The sequence below is a fragment of the Manis javanica genome, chromosome 8, assembly GCF_040802235.1.
Source record: "Manis javanica isolate MJ-LG chromosome 8, MJ_LKY, whole genome shotgun sequence".
In the NCBI taxonomy this organism is placed as follows: domain Eukaryota; kingdom Metazoa; phylum Chordata; class Mammalia; order Pholidota; family Manidae; genus Manis; species Manis javanica.
The window spans coordinates 9,951,434-9,972,576 of record NC_133163.1 but is presented as its reverse complement, the minus strand read 5'-3'; the positions used below and the strand labels follow the sequence as shown (position 1 = coordinate 9,972,576).

The 21,143-nt window shown below is 53.0% G+C and overlaps 1 protein-coding gene across 1 annotated transcript; it reads left to right on the top strand.

Annotated features, from left to right (window-relative positions):
• Positions 1 to 1,855: 1,855 nt before the first annotated feature.
• Positions 1,856 to 10,716, top strand: LOC108398764 (plasma serine protease inhibitor-like). The gene is made up of 5 exons (XM_017663067.3): positions 1,856 to 2,008; positions 7,173 to 7,804; positions 9,064 to 9,334; positions 9,711 to 9,858; positions 10,373 to 10,716. Exons 2-5 carry the CDS (start codon positions 7,189 to 7,191, stop codon positions 10,559 to 10,561), a joined length of 1,224 nt encoding a protein of 407 aa, XP_017518556.2. The 5' UTR covers positions 1,856 to 2,008; positions 7,173 to 7,188; the 3' UTR covers positions 10,562 to 10,716.
• Positions 10,717 to 21,143: the final 10,427 nt, after the last annotated feature.

Below are 21,143 nucleotides of genomic sequence, written 5' to 3'. Positions count from 1 at the left end.
CTCCTGATGACACATCCCTGGAATTGATTGGGTAAATGTTTAACAGCTCCTCATATTTCAAAATGCCCTGCTAGAGGACTAAAAAAATAAATGAATAAAAAGGCTCCACATAGGACACCTTGTCCCCGAAGAGCAGCACCCATCTGCTGCTCTCCTACTGACTCTCTTTTGGTGTGGCCCTTGGTGTGGCACTCGGGGGCACGTTTTGTCAGGGCCAGTGCTCAGTGCTCACAGGGGCCACAGTGGTCCCTCCTCCAGCAGGAAAAAGGAAGTCTTTCTGTACTTCGCAGGGGAGGGGAAAGGGGGCAACAGGAGTGCCATGAGCATCAGCAGGGGAGTCTGGGGTCCCCAGGTGCCACGGAGGGTGATGGAATGTGGCAGATGAAGGGAAGGCAGGAGCGCCTGGCTGCCTGGGGAGGCAGGGGGTCATTCTCTGAGAAGAGGCAGAACTCAGGTCAGTTGCTCTCATGCTCTGAGCACCTGAAATAGCAAGGCCTGTGGACAAGGGTTTCCAGGAGTTATGGAGAAGCCACAGAGCACCCCCACACAGAACCTGGACTTTGGAGCCAGAAGGCCTGGGACTAGGTAGGTGGTACAGCAAAAGCCTCCATTAAATTAAAGGCATTTCTGTTCAACATTGTTATGAACACTCAGTGGACTGGGCACTGGGTTCACATCTGGACTCGACCATTATTGGGTGTACTCGTTTGTTAGAGCTGTTGTACAGAGTACCACAGACTGAGTAGTTTAACCAACACAAATGTACTGTCCCACAGTTCTGGAGGCTGGGAGTCCAAGATCAAGGTCTCAGCAGGGTCAGCTCCTCCTGAGGACAGTGAGGGAGAATCTGTTCCACCCTCTGTCCTAGGTTCTGGGGGCTGGTTGGCAAACTTTGGCATTGTAGATGTCTGCTTTGATCTTCACATGGCATTCGCCCTCTGCACATGTCTGTGTCCAGACTTCCCCTTCTTATAAGAACACCAGTCATATTGGATTAAGGGCCCACCCCACTTCAGTATGACTTCATCTTAACTAATTACATCTCCAATGACCCTATTTCTAAATAAGGTCATTTTCTGAGGTCCTGGAGGTTAGGATTTCAATTCCTGGGGGACACATTTCATCCCATAACAAGGTGCAGGACTTAGGCTACTTCTCTGTGCCTCAGTCCCCTCCCCTGTAAGATGCAGATGATATACCTGGCTCGTAGCCCTGCCGTAAGCACTGGATGAGCTGCTATTTGCTCCACAAATGTGCACAGCTGTCATCTCACTTCATTTCTGTTCACGGCTCAGCCCTCTAGAGCAGGGCCGCAACTTTATAGGGCCGGCAGATCACCTGAACCGGTGAAGCGGGCTGATAGTGTTAGGACCAGGTAGGTGGTACAGCAAAAGCCTCCATTAAATTAAAGGCATTTCTGTTCAACATTGTTACAAACACTCAGTGGACTGGGCAGAACTCCCTCTGCTCATGGAGAAGCTCACCTGCCAGGGTGGCGTTCTTTGTTGCTCCTGAGGTCAATGGAAAAGTAAGCTATCAGGACCTGTCTGCTCTTATAAATTCCCATATTATGGCCACTGACCCATCCTGCCTTCTCATCATGGCTGTTATAGACTTAATTATGTCCCCACCCCCCATTCGTCTGTGGAAGCCCTAACTCCCAATGTGACTTTGTTTGGACCTAAGGCCTTTAGGGAGGTAATTAAAGTTAAATGAGGTCATAAGGGTGGGGCCCGTGCCAGAGCAGGCCCATGGTGGTCTCTGCGGGGCTTGCCAAGCAGTGAGGGGAGGGCTCCTGTCAGAGCTCACACGGCTTTGCCTGCAGCCTGCCTGGTGGCTGGAAGCCTGCCAGGGCAGGGCAGACCAGGGCGGGCCAGGGAAGGGGTGGAGTCAGGGCCCTGCTGTGGTCAGTGACAAATGCTAGCTCCAGTCCAGCCAGCCCTCTGCCCTTTACCAAGCCCGAGGGACTGTCACCTCCACCACTGCGTGCAGTCGGCCACGGGACAGAGTAAGTACAGGCGCTGGGGACGGAAGGCCCTTGGGCTTAGGGTGTGGAAGGAGGGCTGAGGAATGGACTCTGTTGTCATGGGACTTGGAGGGCTTAAGGCTTTGGCGGTGTACCAGAACGAGCAGGAAAAACTCCCCACTGGGGTGGGGAAGGAACCAGGGCCTCTGAAGCAGCAGAGTGGCCCTAGCTGTGTGACCTTGGGCACAACACTAAATATGGCTGGACCTCAGTTTTCTAATAGGTAAGATGCAAATTGATATATCCTCTGTATGACTGTGAAGATGAAATAAGGGGTGCTTCTCACCCAGGTATGAGTTTATCCATGGGGCCCATGTGGCAACCTCCTAGAGACACTTAGCTGTCACAACTGGAGGGGGCTTGCTATTAGCGGCCAGTGGGTAGAGACCAGGGATTCTGCCAACACCCTACAATGTGTAGGACAGGCGCCTCCACAGAGAAGGACCCAGCTTCAAATGCCAACCATGTCGAGTTGAGAAACCTTGAACTAAGGTGGGAGGACAAGGCATCTGGTAGAGAAGGCACCCTGGAAACCGTAGCTTGTATTGTTTTCTGTGCCTGCGATCTAGAATCTTTAGAAATCAGGAAAAATGATCAAATTATCTATTTCCCTGAGATACTGTCACCCTGCCTGGTGGCTGCCACCCAGGATGGCCACAGTGGCTGTCTGAACTCCAGCTGCTGTTTGACCATTTGTTAAATAAACAAAACATAGCCATAAAAGAGTGGAACTTTCAGTTTTTCTAAGAATAGGGTGCTTGGCAAGAAATACAACAATAAAAGAGGATAAACATGCTCTCTGGGACGGGCATCCTCAGTCACAGACCCAGAAACCTTAGCGTGAAGAATCAAGTGTGTGGGCGGGAAGAGACGGGAGGACAGCGGCATTTCCGGCTTTCACGGGGGTGATGGTGTCAGTGGTGTCTGTGGAGGGCCAAACTCATCCTGCAGTAGACATCATGTATGGCTTTTTGTAGGTCAGTCAGACCTCGATAAAATGGATTTAAAAGAAAAAGGAAACTGTAGCTGAACAGCAGGGCAGGAGTTGTTCAAGGTCATTTGGCAAGGTAGCCCCAGCACCAGGAGAGCTCTGCTCTGGATGCCAGTCTGGCTCCATCTCCGCTACTCGGTGTCTGGCATGCGGTCCGACACCTATGCATTACTGAGGAGACAAGGATCCATTCATTCATTCATTCTACAAAGGTGCCTGAGCAGCGGCCCTTGACTATGAAGTCTCACAGCCAAAAGCAGTGTAGGTGAGGGTTCCTTCTGTTACAAGCACATCTCCTAGTGGGGGAGAGAGGCTGGAACAAAAGAAGTCACCCGTAGATGCATATGCTGTTGCACTTATGCAATTGGCGGAGTGATGAGAGACACAACCAAGGGCCATTACAGAGAATACTAGCGGAAATGAAGGAGCCACAAGGGGACATGGCATTACGGAGAAGTGACATTTAAGCAGAGGTCTGACACCCAGGGACATGGCAGTCTTGGTGAGAAAGGCGGAGGGAGGTTTCCAGCAAAGAGAGCAGACCATGCAAGGCCCAGGGCTGTGACAGGAGCTGCTGTTTCAGGAATTGAAAGACGTGTGCCCAGAGGACACATGCTAGTAGGGGCAGAGCAGACCAAGCTGAGCCGGTGAGGGCGGGGCAGAGACAGACCACGCGGAGCCTCGAGGGTTACCGTGCGAATCAGCCAGGCCTTCTCCAGCAGGGGCGCTGTCCCTGCTTGTGACTAATGGTTTGGATGCTGGGCATAGAATGGCTCTTGGGACAGGAGGAGAAGTCTGGGGTCCAGGTGAAAGACCCATGGTGCAGGTCAAATGGGAGAGGCAAGCAGATGTAAGACCCGGACTGGGGCTAGAAACTGAGAAGCCTTGGTAGTCTGGAGCTGAGGAAGGAGATTAAGGAGGTTTGCTAGGTCCCTGCTCCAAGGAGCCTCTACCCCTGGTTGGCAGGACCCGGGCCTCTTGTCTTCCCTCTCCACCTGGGCTCCAAACCCAGCATGTCCTTCTGTCAGTAGTAGAAAGACCCTCCTTACCTGAACGCCTCCCACAACAGAGTCCAAAGTCGACCGGAAGGGACTTGGTTGCTTAACACTTGGAATTAACACCAGTAGAGTTTAGGTCCACCAATTGTAGGTGATTAGTGAGAGAACTACTTTGAGCCTGCGCACCCCCCGCCACCTCAGTCACCTCGGCCAAGGATGGCAGTTGAGCTGGATTGACCTGCTCTCTGCCCTCTGACCCATGGGGGCCATTTCTGTAGAAACACTGGCGCCAGGGACCCAGGGGAGGGTCAGCGAGGCCAGGCTCTCCTGACCTGTGGTAGGGGCTGGTTCCCTGAGTGCCATGTTCTCAAGGCCTGGAGAAGACTTACCCCAGGCTCAAAGCTGGCACCACACTCTGTCAAAGCTGTGAATTCCCAGCAGAGGTCCAGTAGTGTCATGACAAAGTCTGGGCTCTGCAGCTAGGAAGCCTGAAAGGGGCACCCTGAGGCCTCACTGTCTCAGAAGCAATCTCTCAGACCCTCTGCTCCCTCTTCCACGCAGCCATGATCATGATACCCAGTCCCTGTTAGAGGAGTATAAATGGGCTACTGCGGGGGAAGCTTCGGGAGAGACAGGGCCCCAAACCCGCAGCCCAGGCAAGCCCAAAGCTGGGTCCCCGGGACAGGGTGGGGGCAGGGTGGGGACAAGGGTCACTGACCATGGCATGTGAAAGACCTTGAGTCATTTATGAAGAAACTGAGGCCTGGAAAGGGGAAGAGCCTGGCCCAAGGTCGCTAGAACTGTCACCCCTGTTGGGCTGGATGCCTCTGGGCTCTGCCCAGGCAGACCCCCTCCGCCTCTGTTGCTGTTCTTTGAGAGCAGTTCTTTCAGGGAAATTACCAGCTCAGTGTTAGTCTGTGGGGGTGGGTGGCAGGGTGGGGGGTGTTGAGCTGAGTTGTTCATTCAGCAGCACCGTGCTACACTGATGGCTGTAACTCTTTGCAGGAGGGGCCGTGTTGTGCCACAGGAGAGACTAGTTTAGAGGACACTGAGATGCTCCCACCCCCCGCCGGCAGAGACCTCAGGGAAGGCAGAGCTCACGGGAACAGAACGGGAGGCACTGTGGGAACTGCAGACAGGGTTTCCTCACTATCTGCAGATTAGCGGCTATCATGATGGCACTCAGGCACGGGGTGTGAAACTGGGAGGCTCTGGCAAAAACATACAGAAAGGGAGGAGGGCCAGGGATCCGGGGAAGAAGAGTGGGGTGGTTTAGAGTGATGTGGGCTTTGAGGGTCAGAATTGAGCCCAAGCTATGCCAGTACTAGCAAGTGACACAGCACCTCTGAGTCTCCGATTACCTGTCTGTAAAACGGAGCCAGTCATAGCACCTACTTCCGTGGGTGGGTGGGTGGGAAGCTAAAGGTGTTGATACATGTGGCAACAGTACAGCACCTAACAGCAATGTGCCTGGGCCTCCCACTGCCTGGGGTTGCTAAGGCCCCTGTATTGGGTTCTATAGCTGGGGGTTCTGCAAACAAAACATTCTAAATGAGCCTCCTTTGTGAGCTCGGGTGCCAGGGCAGTAAGCTTGACCTTCTCAAGTCACTCAATTTCACTCAAAGAATCCAGCCCAGTTCTGCCTGACTGCCAAGGTCAGTGGGGTCCCCCGATCCTTGCCCTCCACCTCACAGGGGGCCGCCCTACAAGCAGTGTCCAGTACAGCTGTCTGGAGACCTTTGGAGTTTGTTTTTGTGTCACGTGGCAATGGCAGGGCTCACCCTGGGGCTGGGGGCCTAGTGACATGGTGTCCATGGGAGAGAACACCCAGCTGGAGGGAAAGCCACCCCTCTCTTCAGGAGCCAGCAGGCCGTCAGCAACGTGGGGGTTAACACAGTGAAAGCATGCCCCCCACTGCTCGGCTGGGGAAATGGGGGTCTCTGGCGGGACCTTGGCCAGACTCTGCCGCACTGACAGCTTGCGCTTCTGCAGCAGCAGGTGTGCACAGCACTGCTCTGAGCACCTTAACACTTGCTGACTCACTGAATCGCCAGCCACCTCCTGGTGCAGGTACTGTCATTACCTCCATCAGTGGGTGGGAGGGGGAACAGCGGCATAGGGGTAACTGACAAATGCAGCGTCCCACGGCCATGGAGGCTGAGAGTTCAAGATCAAGGTGTTGGTGGGGCCGATTCCTTCTGGGCCTCTCTCCTGGTCATCTCCTCCCCATGTCCTCACCTGGCTGTTCCGCAGCCTGTGTGCGTCTGTACCCTGATCTCTTCTTAGACACCATTCAGATTGGATCAGGCCCACCCTTATTACCCTGTTTTACCTTAATCACCTCTTTAATGGGCCTATCTCCAAGTACAGTCACATTCTGAGGGGCTGGGGGTTGGGGCTTCAACAAATGAACCGGGGACTGGGCAGGGTGGGGGCCGCCATCCAGCCCATCACGGAAGAGTCGGGGAGTTGGAGTGTGCACGTTAACATGGCAGAGTTTCCTTAAGGGGGGAAGCTGCCTCTGCTGCAGGACAAGGGTGCCTTGCAGGGTCCGGGAGCAGCCCCTGGGGGAAGGTGAAGGGGACTCATCGGCATCCCTGTGTTCCCCCATGAATCTCAGGGGCCTGGCTCTCTGCCTGCTGCACGGGGCTGCTCCCTCTGTCCTTGCTGACAAGCAAGGACAACCCCAGCAGCACTGCAGGGCCCATGGGGGGCCGGGCTCAGTTCATAGGAGGACCATGAGGCCTTGAGCATGCCACATCCAGGGACCCAAGTGAGGGCTGCAGGCCATGCACGGAAGCTGGCTTCTCACTCCCCGGGAGCCTCAGAGATGCTGACCAGGCAGAGCCCAGGAGAACCTCTGCCCCATGTCGCATCCTCCACAAGAGAGGAGGGTTCTCGCCCTCTGGCCAGTCCCTGGCTCCCCTCTGCCCCTCCCCCATCAGCAGATGCCCTGGTCCCCAAGTCTCTGTCCTCAAGCCCCTGTGCCCATTTCCCCCTCAGGCCCAGCCTCACTGGTCCACCACTTGGCTTGGATGTTGCGCGGGGGTTGGGTGGTGACAGCTCTGCTGTGTCGCTCTTGCCCGCTTCCTGCCCCTCTTCCCTCTGAGCTGACGCTCTGGTGCAGCCCCCTGAGGCTCTCCCACTCTCCTTGCAGAACAAGGCCGGCCACAATGCAGCTCGGCCTCCTCTTGTGCCTGATGCTCCTCAGCCCGCAGGCGGCCACCTTCCACCGCCACCGCTCCCGGGAGGTGAAGAAGAGAGTCAAGGAGTCACCGTTGGTTGCCACAGTGTCCCCCTGCAGCAGGGACTTTACCTTCGACCTCTACAGGGCTTTGGCCGCAGCTGCCCCTGACCAGAACATCTTCTTCTCTCCTCTGAGCATCTCCATAACCCTGGCCGTGCTCTCCCTGGGGGCTCAGGCCAACACAAAGGCACAGATCCTGGAGGGCCTGGGCCTCACCCAGCAGGGGCGCCCAGCGGAGGAGCTGCACGAGGCCTTCCAGCAGCTGCTGTGCGAGCTTGGCCAGCCCAGAGAGGACATGCAGCTGAGCCTGGGCAATGCCCTGTTCGTTGGCCTCACAGTGCCCATCCGGGAGGCTTTCCTGAGTGCCATGAGGACGCTGTACTTGGCCGACACTTTCCCCACCAACTTTGGGGACCCTGCAGGGGCCCAGAGGCAGATCAACGACTATGTGGCCAAAGAAACTAAAGGCAAGATTGTGGACTTGGTTAAGGACCTGGATAGCACAGAGATCATGGTTATGGTGAATTACATTTTCTTTAAAGGTAAGACCCTGGGGCTCGAGCCTGAACTTTCCCTCATCTTTCAGCTGCTTTTGCCAAAAGAACACCCAATTCCCACCCACCTAAAGGAGTGGGAATACGTTTAGTCCTTTTCGGTGCCTGTTGATAGCGTGAGGCCAACAGCGGTGCAGGTAAGGTGGGCACCTACCCTTCCCCTGTGCAAAGTGATTTCAATGACCCAGGGGAGGGGGAGGAGCTGGTTCCTGTCTGTGGGTCCCCGGGGACACCCGAAGCCACAGCTTCCACCCAGGCTCTGAAGCACCAGTAGGTCATGGGCACCGTGCCAAAGGAAGTGTCACCATGGCTATTCAGGGAAGGACTGTGAGCCTTGGAAGGACCTTATGGGTATTCCCCTGCCCCCCAGATCCTTGTCCCCGTGCCCCGCTAGGGGCTGCTTCTTCAGCTCAGAAGTCCCAGGACAAGTTCCTGAGGCTCTGAAAGGTCTCTCCCCTCCTCAGCAAGGGCTGGCCTTCCCATCTTGATCTCCCATCCTTACTCATCTCACCGGGTGCCTCTGCCTCTGCTTGCAGATGCTGAGCCCCTCAGCGCCCGCTTGGCTGAGGATGGGAAGGAGAGGAAAGCCAGAGAGGATGGAGAGAGAGGGAGGCACCGAGGGGGGAACCTAGTAAACTGTTAACCACTTCCTATGGTCACAGATGGTGACCTTGGCCTCTAAGACTTCTTGTCCGCACTATAGTAGGCTGCAGAGGAGAGCTGTGAAATAAGCTACATCGGGTATTGAGGCAGGGTCCATACCTTACAACTGTTAAGAGGGTGGAAACAATCGCTGGTATTGATTTGATCATAAAGTGCCATCGGAAGCAGGGAGAGCTGCAAGCGTGACTGAGGACTTCCAAGCAGGAAAGAAAAATCACTGGGAGAAAAGTGAACATCAGAATAACCAACCCAGAGACAGCCAACCATATTTTTTACCCTCTTCACTTGGATTATTAGACCTTGAGTCAAATCAGAGATCAAACAAACAGCACTAGGGGTTAAGGGCCTCTGAAGACCTGAAAACAGACCTCTCTGTTTTGCAGATATGGAAGGAAAGGCCTCACAAAAAGTTCCAGCAAGTCACCAAAGTTGGCAAGGGCTTACCGTCCCACTCAAGGGCTCAGCAGTCTCTGTGCCAGCCAGGCCTCTCTAAAGAGGGTGACCTCTTTTTAGTAGGTTTATTGTCGCCACACTTTTCATTTGCAGCTGAGAATTCCCCTTTTCTTCTCTATTTTAATCCTTAGCTAAGTGGAAGAAAGGTTTTGACCACAAAAACACCCGAGAGGAGGATTTCTATGTGACCCCAGAGATGGTGGTGCGGGTGCCCATGATGGTCAGTGAGAACCGGTACCACTACCTCCTGGATGGAAACCTCTCCTGCAAGGTGGTGGGGCTCCCCTACCAAGGGAACGCCAGCGCTCTGCTCATTCTCCCCAGCGAGGATGGGATGGCCCAGGTGGAGAGCGGGCTGAATGAGAACCTACTGAGGAAGTGGCTCAAGCTACTCACAAAGAGGTACTCTTCAGACCCCGCAGGCCAGCCTGAACCTCCAGGCCCCCAAGGAGACACATGTCCCCCTAGGGTCACACAGCAGGGGGAAGAGCTCACCCAGCCCAGGAGCTGCTCCCAAGCCCAGAGGCATTATGTGAAGCCCCAGGTCTTGGGGCCCGGCCCACTGGGAGGGAGCAGGGCTGGAAGCTGGGTTTTCTGGGAGACCTGTTAGGGTGGACAGTGCTCTCTGGGGGCAGCCCAGGTCCAAGTCCAAGATGGGATGAGCTCTACTCTAGATTAAGGACTGGAAGGGCATCATGCAGCCAAAGGGAGACAGCAGGTATACGAGCTCAGTGAGCTGATGCTCTAGAAAAGTCTAAGAAAGCTCTTCTCTTTCCAGACAGCTCAAGCTTTACCTTCCCAAGTTCTCCATTGAGGGCTCCTATCAGCTGCATAAAGTCCTCCCCAAGCTGGGGATCAGAGATGTCTTCACATCCCATGCGGACCTGACCGGCATCACAAACCACTCCAACATCCACGTGTCTCAGGTGAGCCCAGAAGCTTCCGAGCAGCTGCTTTCAGAGGTCGATATTCTGTTCTGTTTGATCATACTCTATGCTATTCTGTTCCACTCCATTCCACATTCCATATGCTCTCTTTCTCCCCTTTTTCCTCAAGAAGCAAAGATTTCACTTTGTGTCTTATTCTTTGTCCAACGGGAGGCTGTATCCAGCACCATGCCTTGGGGGAAGGAACCCTGTATGGCGCAACCAAAACCAATCAGCACACACTAGCTGTGTGACCTCCAGGAGCAACTTGGCTTCCGTGAGCCTCCCTTCCCTCTCTCCACTAGAGTCATGCCCACCCAGAGAGATGCTGTGAGTATTCAGTGCAAGACCGAGGGCAGTCACCTCTGAGCATAGCTGCGCAACCATGCCATTTGCTACTTGCTTTGTGGCTCAGTTGTGTTGACATTTTGATGGTGGTGCTGCGGGCAGAAGCTTTGCCGTTTCCTGTGACAGCATCTCCCAGCCCCTGGTGGCTCTGGTTTCTCCCCTGCAGATGGTGCACAAAGCTGTGGTGGAGGTGAATGAGGCGGGAACCAAAGCAGCTGCAGCCACAGGCATGATCTTCACGTTCAGGTCGGCCCGAATTGGCCCTCAAAAGGTCATGTTCAACAGGCCCTTTCTGATGGCCATTGTGGAAAGAAGCAGGGACATCCTCTTCCTTGGCAAGGTGACCCGCCCCTGAAGCAGGATTTCTCCTGCATGGCCACAGGTCTCCAGAGGAGCAGACGAGGGTGCACACTCTGGCTATCTATCTGCAGGGAGCTAGTGAATTGCACAAGTTTAGTTGACAAAGTAGGCTTTCACAACTAATAATAATAATAAAAATAATAATATCGATATACTGATGATGGCTTCTTTTCACATAATTGAAAGACATGAAGAACCCTGGAGAACATTTGGTCTTGCCCTCACCTTCCATCAGTAGCTATTAGCAGTGAGACCCAGAGAGGTTGGTTGACTTGCCCAAGATCACACAACATGTTAGTGGCAGAGAGAGGCTCAGAATCCAGGACCCTGACGTCAGCCCAGTGCTGGACAGGGCTCTGTAGGAGGGTTGTTCCAGTAGACATTTCCCCCAGGAAGCATATTTCTAAGCCTAGTCCCCCATTTGTCAGCAATACCAGCTATCAATTCATGGTTTGGAAAGAACACTGGAATGGAAGTCTGGAATGGGGGGGCTTCTGTCCCAGCCAACCAGCTGTGTGACATTGGGATAATATGGCCCCTCTCTGGACTTCAGTTTCCCCATGTATATAGTGGAGGATCAGATCACAGATTAAAGGATCCTTGAAATCATATAAAAAGGCTAAGGTGCTCCCTGCCAATCACAGCTGATTTCAATACATTTAAGTGCTACTCATCCTTTAAGAAAAGCAAGTGGACAGCAGGGTGGAAATGACCCATCATAGGATGTACCACTCTGTGGATTAAGATTCCATTTCCTGGGCTTGGCTTGGGGTTGTGAGAAGGGAGGCCTGTTATACAAAGTACAGCATCATTTGAAGACACGGTGACTAACCGTGGATCTTAATGCCAGCAATAACAATAAAGCATTTTGCAAATACTTGGTGCCATTGTCCTTATGAAAGTAGTTCTGAGAATGGTGACATCCATAGTTTACCATGTTCCAGGCTCAGTACTAGGCTCTTCACCTGGATTGTTGCATCTACTCCTCACAATACCCCCATGTGGCAGGCACAACTATTATTCCCATTTTACAGATGGTGAAAGAAAGACTTGCATAGAGTTTACCCCATTACACAGCTCCTAACTAGGAGAGGCAAGATTTGACCCCAGAATTAGGTCCCCAGACCCACACTCTCAGCCCTGTACTCACTGCAGGAGAGACATGACTGAGCAGCAGAAGCCCAGGTCAGGTGCATCTCAGCCACCAGCTCTACTGTGAACTAGGAAAGCCCGCTTACCTCCTTTACCAAACACACCGTGTTTCCGCATCTGTCAATGAAGGGGATCAGGCACTTTAAAGACTCAATGGATGGATAAGTGAGTAAGTCCTTCACTCAGTCTCGGTCTGCCCCCTAACTAACTTCCCCTAAGTCCGCCTCCCTGAGTGTCTGCTCATCCTCCTGCTTTTCTTTCCACGAGGCTTCCTTTCCCTGAGGCTGTGCTGATGCCACTCTGATCTCAGAGTCTGGACTCTGTCGCTTAGAACCCAAGCTCTGAGCAGCCCCCAAAGGGCTGAGCACCAACTAGGTGCCAACCCAGGGGACACTCTGCATCTGCGATCTCATTCACCCCTCAACAGCCCTACACGGTAGAGTAGGGTGCCCCTTTTACAGGGGGGACGTGAGTGCTTGTGCGGAGCCCCACAGCTAATGACTCAGGCCCCAGAACCCAGATGGCACGTGTCAGCTGAAGGCACAGTATGTGGCTGAGGCTGAACCCAGATAGCTTGCACTTTGAGCTCAGGACAGTTGTTTAGGATCGGGCCTCCTTGTGGGGTCAGACTCACTCTATGCCTTTCCCTTGTGAAATGCCTTGTATACCTTGGCAAATATTTCCCTATTTGCCCAGCCAGTCCAAGGTAAGGGGGAGGCCTTGCCTGGGTGACGCTTGTAAGGCCAAGGTCCAGCACGGATAAGATTCACTTGGCAAATGGTCACAAAACAGCTACTGTGCAGGCAATCTGGACGAGCTCTGGGTGACTGGCTTGCAGGGAGCCCTGGCTGCGTGTCACGTACTGAAGCACCCAGATGGGTGTCATCACAGGCCGGGTAATTCAATTGTCACATGATCCTGGGGTGAACAAAATGGTGCAGCAGCTCAATGAGAGAGAGACAGAGAGAGAGAGACAGAGAGAGAGAGAGACAGAGAGAGAGAATTGACTTCTGGGGTTAGGAAAGCTTTTGTGAGCTGGTCTTGAAGAACAAGCAGGACTTCGACAGACAGCAGATTAGGGCACAGGGATGGGACCTTCAGGCACAGAGACCAGCTGGCGAAGGGCATGATGCTGGGTGAGCTGTGGCGTGGGCAGGAAGTCATGGGGACTTGGGTCTGGACCAGTGTAGGGTGTGAAGGGGAGTGAGGAGGAGAGAGGTGACAGGGTTTGCCATCCCATGACAGGGACCCTGAGCACGGGGGCCAGCGTGTTGTCTGTTCTCACATCCTGAGTGCAGGTAGTTTGGTCGTCCATGCCACACCCTGGAGTCCCCTGGACCCCTCAGCAGACGCCCCCACTCAGCCCTCTAGAGGGCGCTCACACCCCTGCCAGCCACCTCTTCCTCTGACCTCTTCCACCCTGTCAGGAGAAGTAACGTATTGAGTCTGGAGGACACCCACCCATACAGCTGTGACAGCCCCGCCCCAGGACCCTCTTTCTTAGCCAATGTATTAGTTCACGGGGGCTGCACTAACAGCTCAATGAGGCTGGATGCCCAAGAGCAGGGTGTCAGCAGGGCTGCTTGCTTCTGGGCCTGTCTCCTAGGTTATCTGTTCCCCGTGTCCTCACACGGCCACTGCTCAGCCTGTGTGCATCTGCGGTCCAGTCTCCTCTTCTTATAAGGACACCAGTCAGATTGGCTCAAGCCCACCCATGTGACCCCCTTCTACCTGAATCATCTCTCTAACGGTCCTCTCTCCAAGTACAGTCACATTCTGCGGCACCGGGGGGTTAGGACTTCAACCAACAGATTTGGAGGGTCACCCCCTCTTCAAGTTCCTGCAGCTACTGCAAAGTCCATTCTTGCTCTTAGGAACCCGCTTGTATTTTCCTATCTGACCACATGGAGTCTCAGGACCTCCCCACCGCCACCAGAATGCAAAGGGCAAGGCTAGGGCCTTGCAGAGACCCAGACAGAAAGCATGACCTTGGTCTCCATGGGGAACACTTCACCAATGAGCAGCCCTGCCCAGCCTACACTGGATTATTTAGCTCATTCATCCAAAGGCCATGGGTGTCTGCACGAAATCAGGCATGAAACTCGTACAAGGGCATCGTGGTGAGCCCAGCAGAATGGGCTCTGGCAATGCCCAGGTAAACAAACAAGACAAACATGGGATGACAACCACGGTGAGGGCAGCTCATTTGTCCACAAATGTTCCTTGAATGTCCACTGTGTATCTGGCACTGTTCCAGATGCTGGAGATAAATGAAGAAAATGGGAAAAATCCTTGCCCTGGTGGAGCTACATTCTAGTATGGACAGGCAATAAAATGTTTAAAACTAACAAAGAATAAAATAGAAATATGAAGTAATCACCTGTCAGTTGACTTAGTGACTTATCTCTGTGAACAGAACACAGGAAGTGAAGAACAGGAACTCCATGTGGAGCGACCTGGTGCCTGCGACCTTGACTGCGTGGTCAAGGGCACATCACCAGCAATGAGCCACGTAGACAACTGTGCCCTCCGCTGTCACGTGATGAGATCCCTGTGTAGGATCTTCCCCAAAGCACATTACCTCATTCTACTCATGAGAAAACACCACAGAAGCCCCAGCTGAGGGACACACAACAAAACTCCTGACCAGTAGGACATTTCCAAAGTGTTGTGGTTGTAAAAAACAAAGAAAGCCTAATGCTCTGGCCTGAACACTTGGAAGGCCAGGGCAGCAGCCAGAGCACATGCATACGATGCCATGCCTTCTCCCTGAGCTCACGCCCACTCGGATACGGCAGAGGGCACCTCCTCAGGCTCTCCTCAGGGGCCCCTCCTCAGTGGAGCCTTCCTGACCCCCTCCACCCAGCTCTGGGCTCCCCCTGCCCCATGTCTCCCTCTATCACTTTCCACACCATACAGCCACCATCCCTCTGTGAGTCTGTGTCTCTCACAGACCATAAAGCCCATGAGGGTCTGAATTATCTGCACCTCCAGTGCCTGGCACAAGGCTTGGCTCACAGTGGGTTTTTGACAAATGTTGGACGAGCTAAGTGAGAGGATGGCTAACTGGCTCCAGAAGTTTCTATGCCCCTGAAAGACTCACCTGCTCCTTGGGCCAGAACCCTAGCACTCATCGCCTGAGCACAACCTGCATGTGGGGTTACTGAAAACATACAGGACGCCACATAAACATGAATTCCAGGCAGTGAACCACTTCTTAGTATAAGTGTGTCCTGGAAGTTGGGAAGTGGTCTTGCTTGCTAATTCAGGCAGCTCTGCCTTTAAGCTGAAGGATGAGCCTCTGTCCCTGATGACCAGAAGTCAACTGTCATCACTGCAGGGATGAGAGAAGTCACCTCCTGGGGACAGTGGGGGAAGTTGTCTGCTGTTGGAGGAGTGAGGACTGGTTTGGGTGAGTCGGAGGAGGGTCAGTTCCACCTGGAAGGGCCATGGAAAGCTGTCGTCTGTGGTGCAGCCCATAGGATATTAGAAGGGTTGACTCCTCCATGATTGCATCAGCTGTAGCCTGAGACAGAAAGTTTTCTGGGGTCCTCTCACATGTAAAAGAGGTTGAAACCCTCCCTTCTCCTGGCACCAGGTGAAGGACCATGAGTTCTTCAGGGGCATCTCTGTTCTAAGGAAGGAGCTTCAGGCCCTGCAGTGCTGGTGGCCTAGCTGTGGAGGTGGGCAGCACCAGGTCTTTTGGAGGCTTCTGGTCCAGAGGAAGCCAGTGGGGGTCTTCCAACAGGAGAGTCCCCTGAATGACCTGGTGTCTATGTAGAAAACGGGCTGGAGCAGGGAGGCAGGGAACAGTGCAGACAGTTCAGATGTCACTGCCACAGGTGGCTGGGCCCAGGTGTGGACAGCAGGAATGTGTGGGGTGTGCATTCCATGCTATAGAAGAGGAAGACCCGACCCCCTGCTGAAGTGGGAGATAACCCCAGGTTTCTGGCTGAGCTGGGAAGATAGAGGGCTCACTGAGATTGGGAAGACTGCAGGGGGGTGCTATTTTTTAGCGTGTGGTCGGTTAAAGAGCTCCCTAAGGGAAAAGCCAAGGAGGCACTGGTGTCAACATTCTGGTTACAGAAATCTCTGAAACAAGGGAAGACCCACAGTGGCCCTGGTAGGAGGTGGGAGGTGACCCATGTGGCCAGAAGCACGGAGTCACAGAGTGGAGAGTCCATGCGGTCTGGTGGCATCTGAGCCCAGACAAAGCTGCCCAAGGGGGTGCAGGGGAAGTGGGATGTGTGAGCTCCTCCCTTGAGCAGCACCCACATTCACCAAGAGCTCTGCAGCCCGCAGGCACCTTCATGTCCTTTGACCCCTAAAATCAGAAACCCATCACTGCCCTCATCATGAATCATTGGTCCTGCAAGGTGACAAGTCCGTGCTTTCTGGACCATATGCCCAGATCTTTGCGTGGGCTGGCACAGTGCATGGGCAAAGCCTCAAGGCTGCCATCAGGATGCCTCCCCCTTGCTGCTACACTTCTCATGTCTGAGGTCCTTTGAGTCCCCAGCTTGGCTGGGAACCATCAGCCGGGAGTGGCATTGGATTTCCTGGGAAGGGTGAGAACCTGGGCTCTGAAGCCAGCCTGCCAGCAGCCTGCGAACTTGTTTCATCTCTCTGTAGCTCAGGTTCCTCAAATGTAGAACAGAATAATTGAACCTCTCCAGAAGATATTCGTGAGAGCTCATGATTTCTTAGCATAAAGAAAAGAACAGAGCAACAGTGGGTGTATCATCATCACAGCTGGGTGAAGGATGAACAGGTGCATTTGCCTAAAAATAGGGAAGGCCACAGGAACAGCCATTTACAGCGGTACCAACTCTGTGGCACCGGCGGTTATTATGTAAGCGACCTGCTTGCTTATACAGTGCTCAGGTTTCCCTGTTTACTTTCTTCCCTGATGCTAAGAGCTACACGGGCAGATGATGTGGGTTTTAGTCAGTCCACTGCCACATAATAAATCACTCCAGAAGTTCATAGCTTGGAACAACAAACATTTATTATCTCACAATCTCTGAAGATCAGGATTCTGGGAGAGGCTGAGCTGGGTGGTTCTGGCTCAGGGTCCCTCAGGACCTGAAGGTACTGGAACCCCACATCCAGGTCACTCATGTGGCTGTGGGCAGGAGGCCTCAGCTCCCGGCCACGAGGGCCTGTCCACAGGGTTGCTCACACGTGGCTTCCTTAGAGAGAAAGAGGGAAGGAGAGAGGGAGGGAGGGAGGGAAGAAAGAAAGAGAGAAAACCCAGGAGAGAATCAGCAGTCTTTTTATAACTGGATCTCAGAAATGATCCCTTCTGCCATATTCTCTCTATTATAAAGAATTTACTGGGTCCAACTCAAGGAGTGGGTAGTTATGTTCCATCTCTGGAAGTGAATATTGTCAATGACTCTGTGATCGTATCTTTACAATGACCGTGTATTGTAACCTCTGAATCCAGTGGAGTTAACTGCCTTCAGAGGAGAGTCTTAATGAAAACGTGGGTAGATCAAATGAATGAATAAATGAACTGGTGTGTGTGAGGACATTCCTGCCCCACTTTACATGGAAAAAGGAGGCTGCATCTCAGAAAGACTAAGTGTGTTTAAGGGTGTCCAGTAGTATGATGGGGCCAGGCTGCTCTGAACCCAACAGTCTTCATTTGCCAGGGATTCTTGGATGTCACCTGGAAAACGGAAGGCAGTGTCGAAGCAGAAGCTGACGATGGCAGCTGTAGTAGCTGCTCCCTCCTCACAGGAGAACAAGACACAATGTGGAGAAGGAATAGATGAGTAAGCGGAAGCAAAAGGACTGGAATTCTCCCCGCTCCTGCCAAGTGCTACTGCAGGTGCCTCTGAGTCACTCCGGGGACACAGCCAGGGGCAGGGCTGCTGAAAGGCATTTGCAAATACGCTGAGGTCTACAGACAGTGCCTCCTGCATGACCACAGAGCCAGGTCAGTGCAAACTCAGCAGATGGGGAATGGGTGTGGGAGAACAACGGGCTGCCACTGCCAGACTTCTCAAACGAGAGCAGAGTCCACTGGCCTGCAAGAGAGAAGGCAGGACCTGCTCTGGGGGTTGAGCAGTTGCCCGTATCTCATTTCTTCCTCCTAAGAATTCTTTTAGGAGCTCTGATTGACAAAAGAGGTTCAGAGAGGTGAAAGAACTGTCCTAAAGCCACCCAGGTAGTATGTGGCAGCAGAGCCACAATGCCAACAAGACCTGGCTGAAAGAGGCCCTTCCCTTGACACCCACCTCCAGGAAGAAGCTCTCCAGAGGAGCTCACCTTTGTCCCTCCAGCCTCACCTGCTCTGTGGAGCTGGGACACCCTCTGACTTAGATTCCTGCTGTCCGCCCTCACCCCTGGCTGAGCTCCAGAAACACGCTATTCCCCATTGGCAAGCCCAGCCCAAGCGGGGACGCAGCCCTCTTCCCAAGGGTTTCCTAGCCCATCTGTGCCAGGTTGGCGCTCAGGACCCAGATGTAGCAACACAAAGGCCATAGCTGTGGAGAAGAGTAAACAGCATCACAGTAGTCCAGCTTGCAAGACCCAAGTCCATCCAGTCCCGAGGGATGCCCTATGTGACTGGGGACAGGAAGAGTGACAGACTGTCTCCCAGAGAGAGCACCTGCTGTCCTGGAATCAGGGCTGAGCACCTGAGGCATACCTTTCATTTCTTCGCCTCTGAGGCAGGGCCTACGGTCACACTCACACAGGCGCTGAGGGCTGGTGCCACTTTGGGCTCTGCCTGTCTCCACTCCTGTGGGCTGCTGGGTGTCCTGAGCCCTGGGAGTAGGCTCCTGGAGACTTGGCCCTGACCCCCCAGCAAAGCCAGGAGGGGCCTTCCAGCTCCCCTTGGGCTGCCCACCTGGGTCTGTGTCAAGTCAGACGAACATGCCCATCCGCAGTCACAGGAGGGGGTGGTGACTGAAAGGGTGGGAGCTCCCTCTTGGCCAGGGCCCCACCCCACAGGGAGGTGGCGGCCTTCCCTATGCAGATCCACAAACAACTAACGCCTTGGAAAATCAGTGACCCCAACACCTGTGCAAGAATTATACTCCCAAGATTGTCATTTCAAGTGTTCTTTTCTTCTCTTTCTTTTTTTAAGCAAGGGCATGGGAGGGTCAGGAGAGCCCAAATTTGGCATTTGATCTACCCAGGCTTCCCCAACTCCACCACTTCATAGCTGGGGCCTTGGGCAAGTCATGGCATCATATGTTGGGATTTTCCTTCCTCCTAGACACTGCTTTCACCAAGGCCTGGTGGCAACATTTTTGATGAAAAAAAAAACAGAAGGACAGATTTTTTTTTAACATCAAGCTTCTGGGCTTCTGGTATTTTCAGACCCTGATTATCTAGTTGTGCTCTGTCTGTGGGATAAGCAGTAGCCCTCCCACCCCCCAGAGTGGAGCCCTATGGGACTGCACAAGTGAGTGACCATCTTGGCTGGGGATTTTCAGGGATTTTTAGGACCTCAGAGGGTTTTCCAGGACCAAGAGGCCATGGGGGCAAGAAAGAAAAAAAGAAGAGAGGGAAGAAAGGAAGACCTCCAGTGGGGAAGGGCTTCCTTGCAATGCAAGGAGGGCAGGAGGGAGTGGGGAGGTGGGAAGGGAGCAAAGGAATTACCCAAGCTCCACACTTCTATAGGCAACTGAGCTGCAAGCCCTGAGCTAACAGAAAGTACATGCTCACGCGGTCTCCCTGCCACTTCAGGGTGAAGCCTGGTCCTCAGGCCACGCCCAGTCCGCAGAGTGCTTCTGAATATCTCACAAGCTAACAGTGAGTATCTGGTCCTCACAGAACACATTTGCAGACCCCGTGACTGCAGTCCCCACCTTCCATTAAGGGCAATGTTCCACAACTACAGAGACGTGTCACCTTAAGAGCAGGATCTTTCTTTGTTTCATTCCCTGGTAGAGACTAGAGGGGAGCAAATTTTTGCCACCCCAAGATGTGCTTGTTTGGCACACTGATTATTTCAAGAAGCTGCAGACACAGGGGACATTCTGAAAACTGAGTAGAAGTTACCCTTTGGGAAGGGACATTCGTCTGTAAATGGGTATCTCCATTTGTAAGGGTGTTTCCCTTCTGCGCCAGGAAGAGGGGGATGACCAATCCCCAGAAAGTCTTACCAGTGGAGAAAGCGAGGAGTTTGATCTGCATAACAAACTTGCTCCTCTTGGCCGCCTGCCATAACTGACTCCTCACCCCAACGTCTTCTGTCTTTAGCTGACATGGGATTTCTGGAGGAGGCTTCATTCATTTCAGGGAGTTACTCGGTTTTCCCAGGTCTGTCCTATGTACACAGGAGGTGTACATGTTATTAAAGTCCTATTTGATGTTCTCCATTCATCTGTCTCAATTATTTGATCTGACTCTTAGATCAGCTAGAAGAACATTGAAGGGTAGAGGAAAATTCTTCCTCCCAAACAATACCCAGGGCCTCAGCTCAAAATATCAGCCCAAAATAATCCTTATGCCAAAGAAGAATATTTTAGGGTGACGTATCTGTCACTCCTGGCCTGTTCAGCCTATATGCAGTGCCCTCAGCTGGTAAGGTGCCCACAAATTGGCTGAGGAGCTTATTGGTGGATTTAGGGTGGGTTCCAAGAATTTGCATTTCTAGTAGCTCCTTCTGCTGGTCCCTGGACACACTTTAAGAATAACAAGGGCATCAAAGCTCTCCTCCTCATGGGCCTGTGCACCCCCAGTGTTAAAAAACAAAATCCAACTGAGTAAATTTTAAAGTATCTCATTGGCTTTATTCAGCAACTCACAGGCCAGGCAGCATCCCATCTAGCCGACAGAAGGAGCTCCTAGGAACTGTACACAATGAAAGACCTTTGCATGTCGAAGGGAGCAGGGACAAGAAACTTATACTAGACAAAAATGTGGGTTGGTTATAGTAAAGTCACTTTCCTTTAGGGGATGGTGGGAGTCTATCAGGCAGATTACCTCACAAGCGCTGGTCAGGTGATTCCTGATCAACTGATTAAGATTCCATTTTGGGAAGAGTTGAAATGAAAATCAAGTATTAAGTCTTGGTTTGGTGACATGGAGCTTAGCATAAGTGACTCCATTTTGGGCCTATTATTTTTAACACCAGGATGCCCTTAATTTCCGCTTTGCTTCCTTTGCAGGATTCATCAGTATGGCAAGAGTTCCCTAAACCCAGAGGACATAATATTCTCAAGCAATTGCTGACTCGGGAGGCAAACAGGCTCTAGCAATCCTGCAGCCTCAGTGGTTGGTAAAGAGATGACCTGGAGGGGACCGCTCCGAAGAGGAGAAGTCACTGGATTCTAGAACAGTACTATCTGATGTTAGTTCTGGGTCTTCTTTCTGTGTCATAATTCCCTTATGCTCTCATCAGGCCCTGGAGAACACTCACATGGCCATCCTTGCCTGAAGAGGTGCTTGCAGAATTGAAGGCC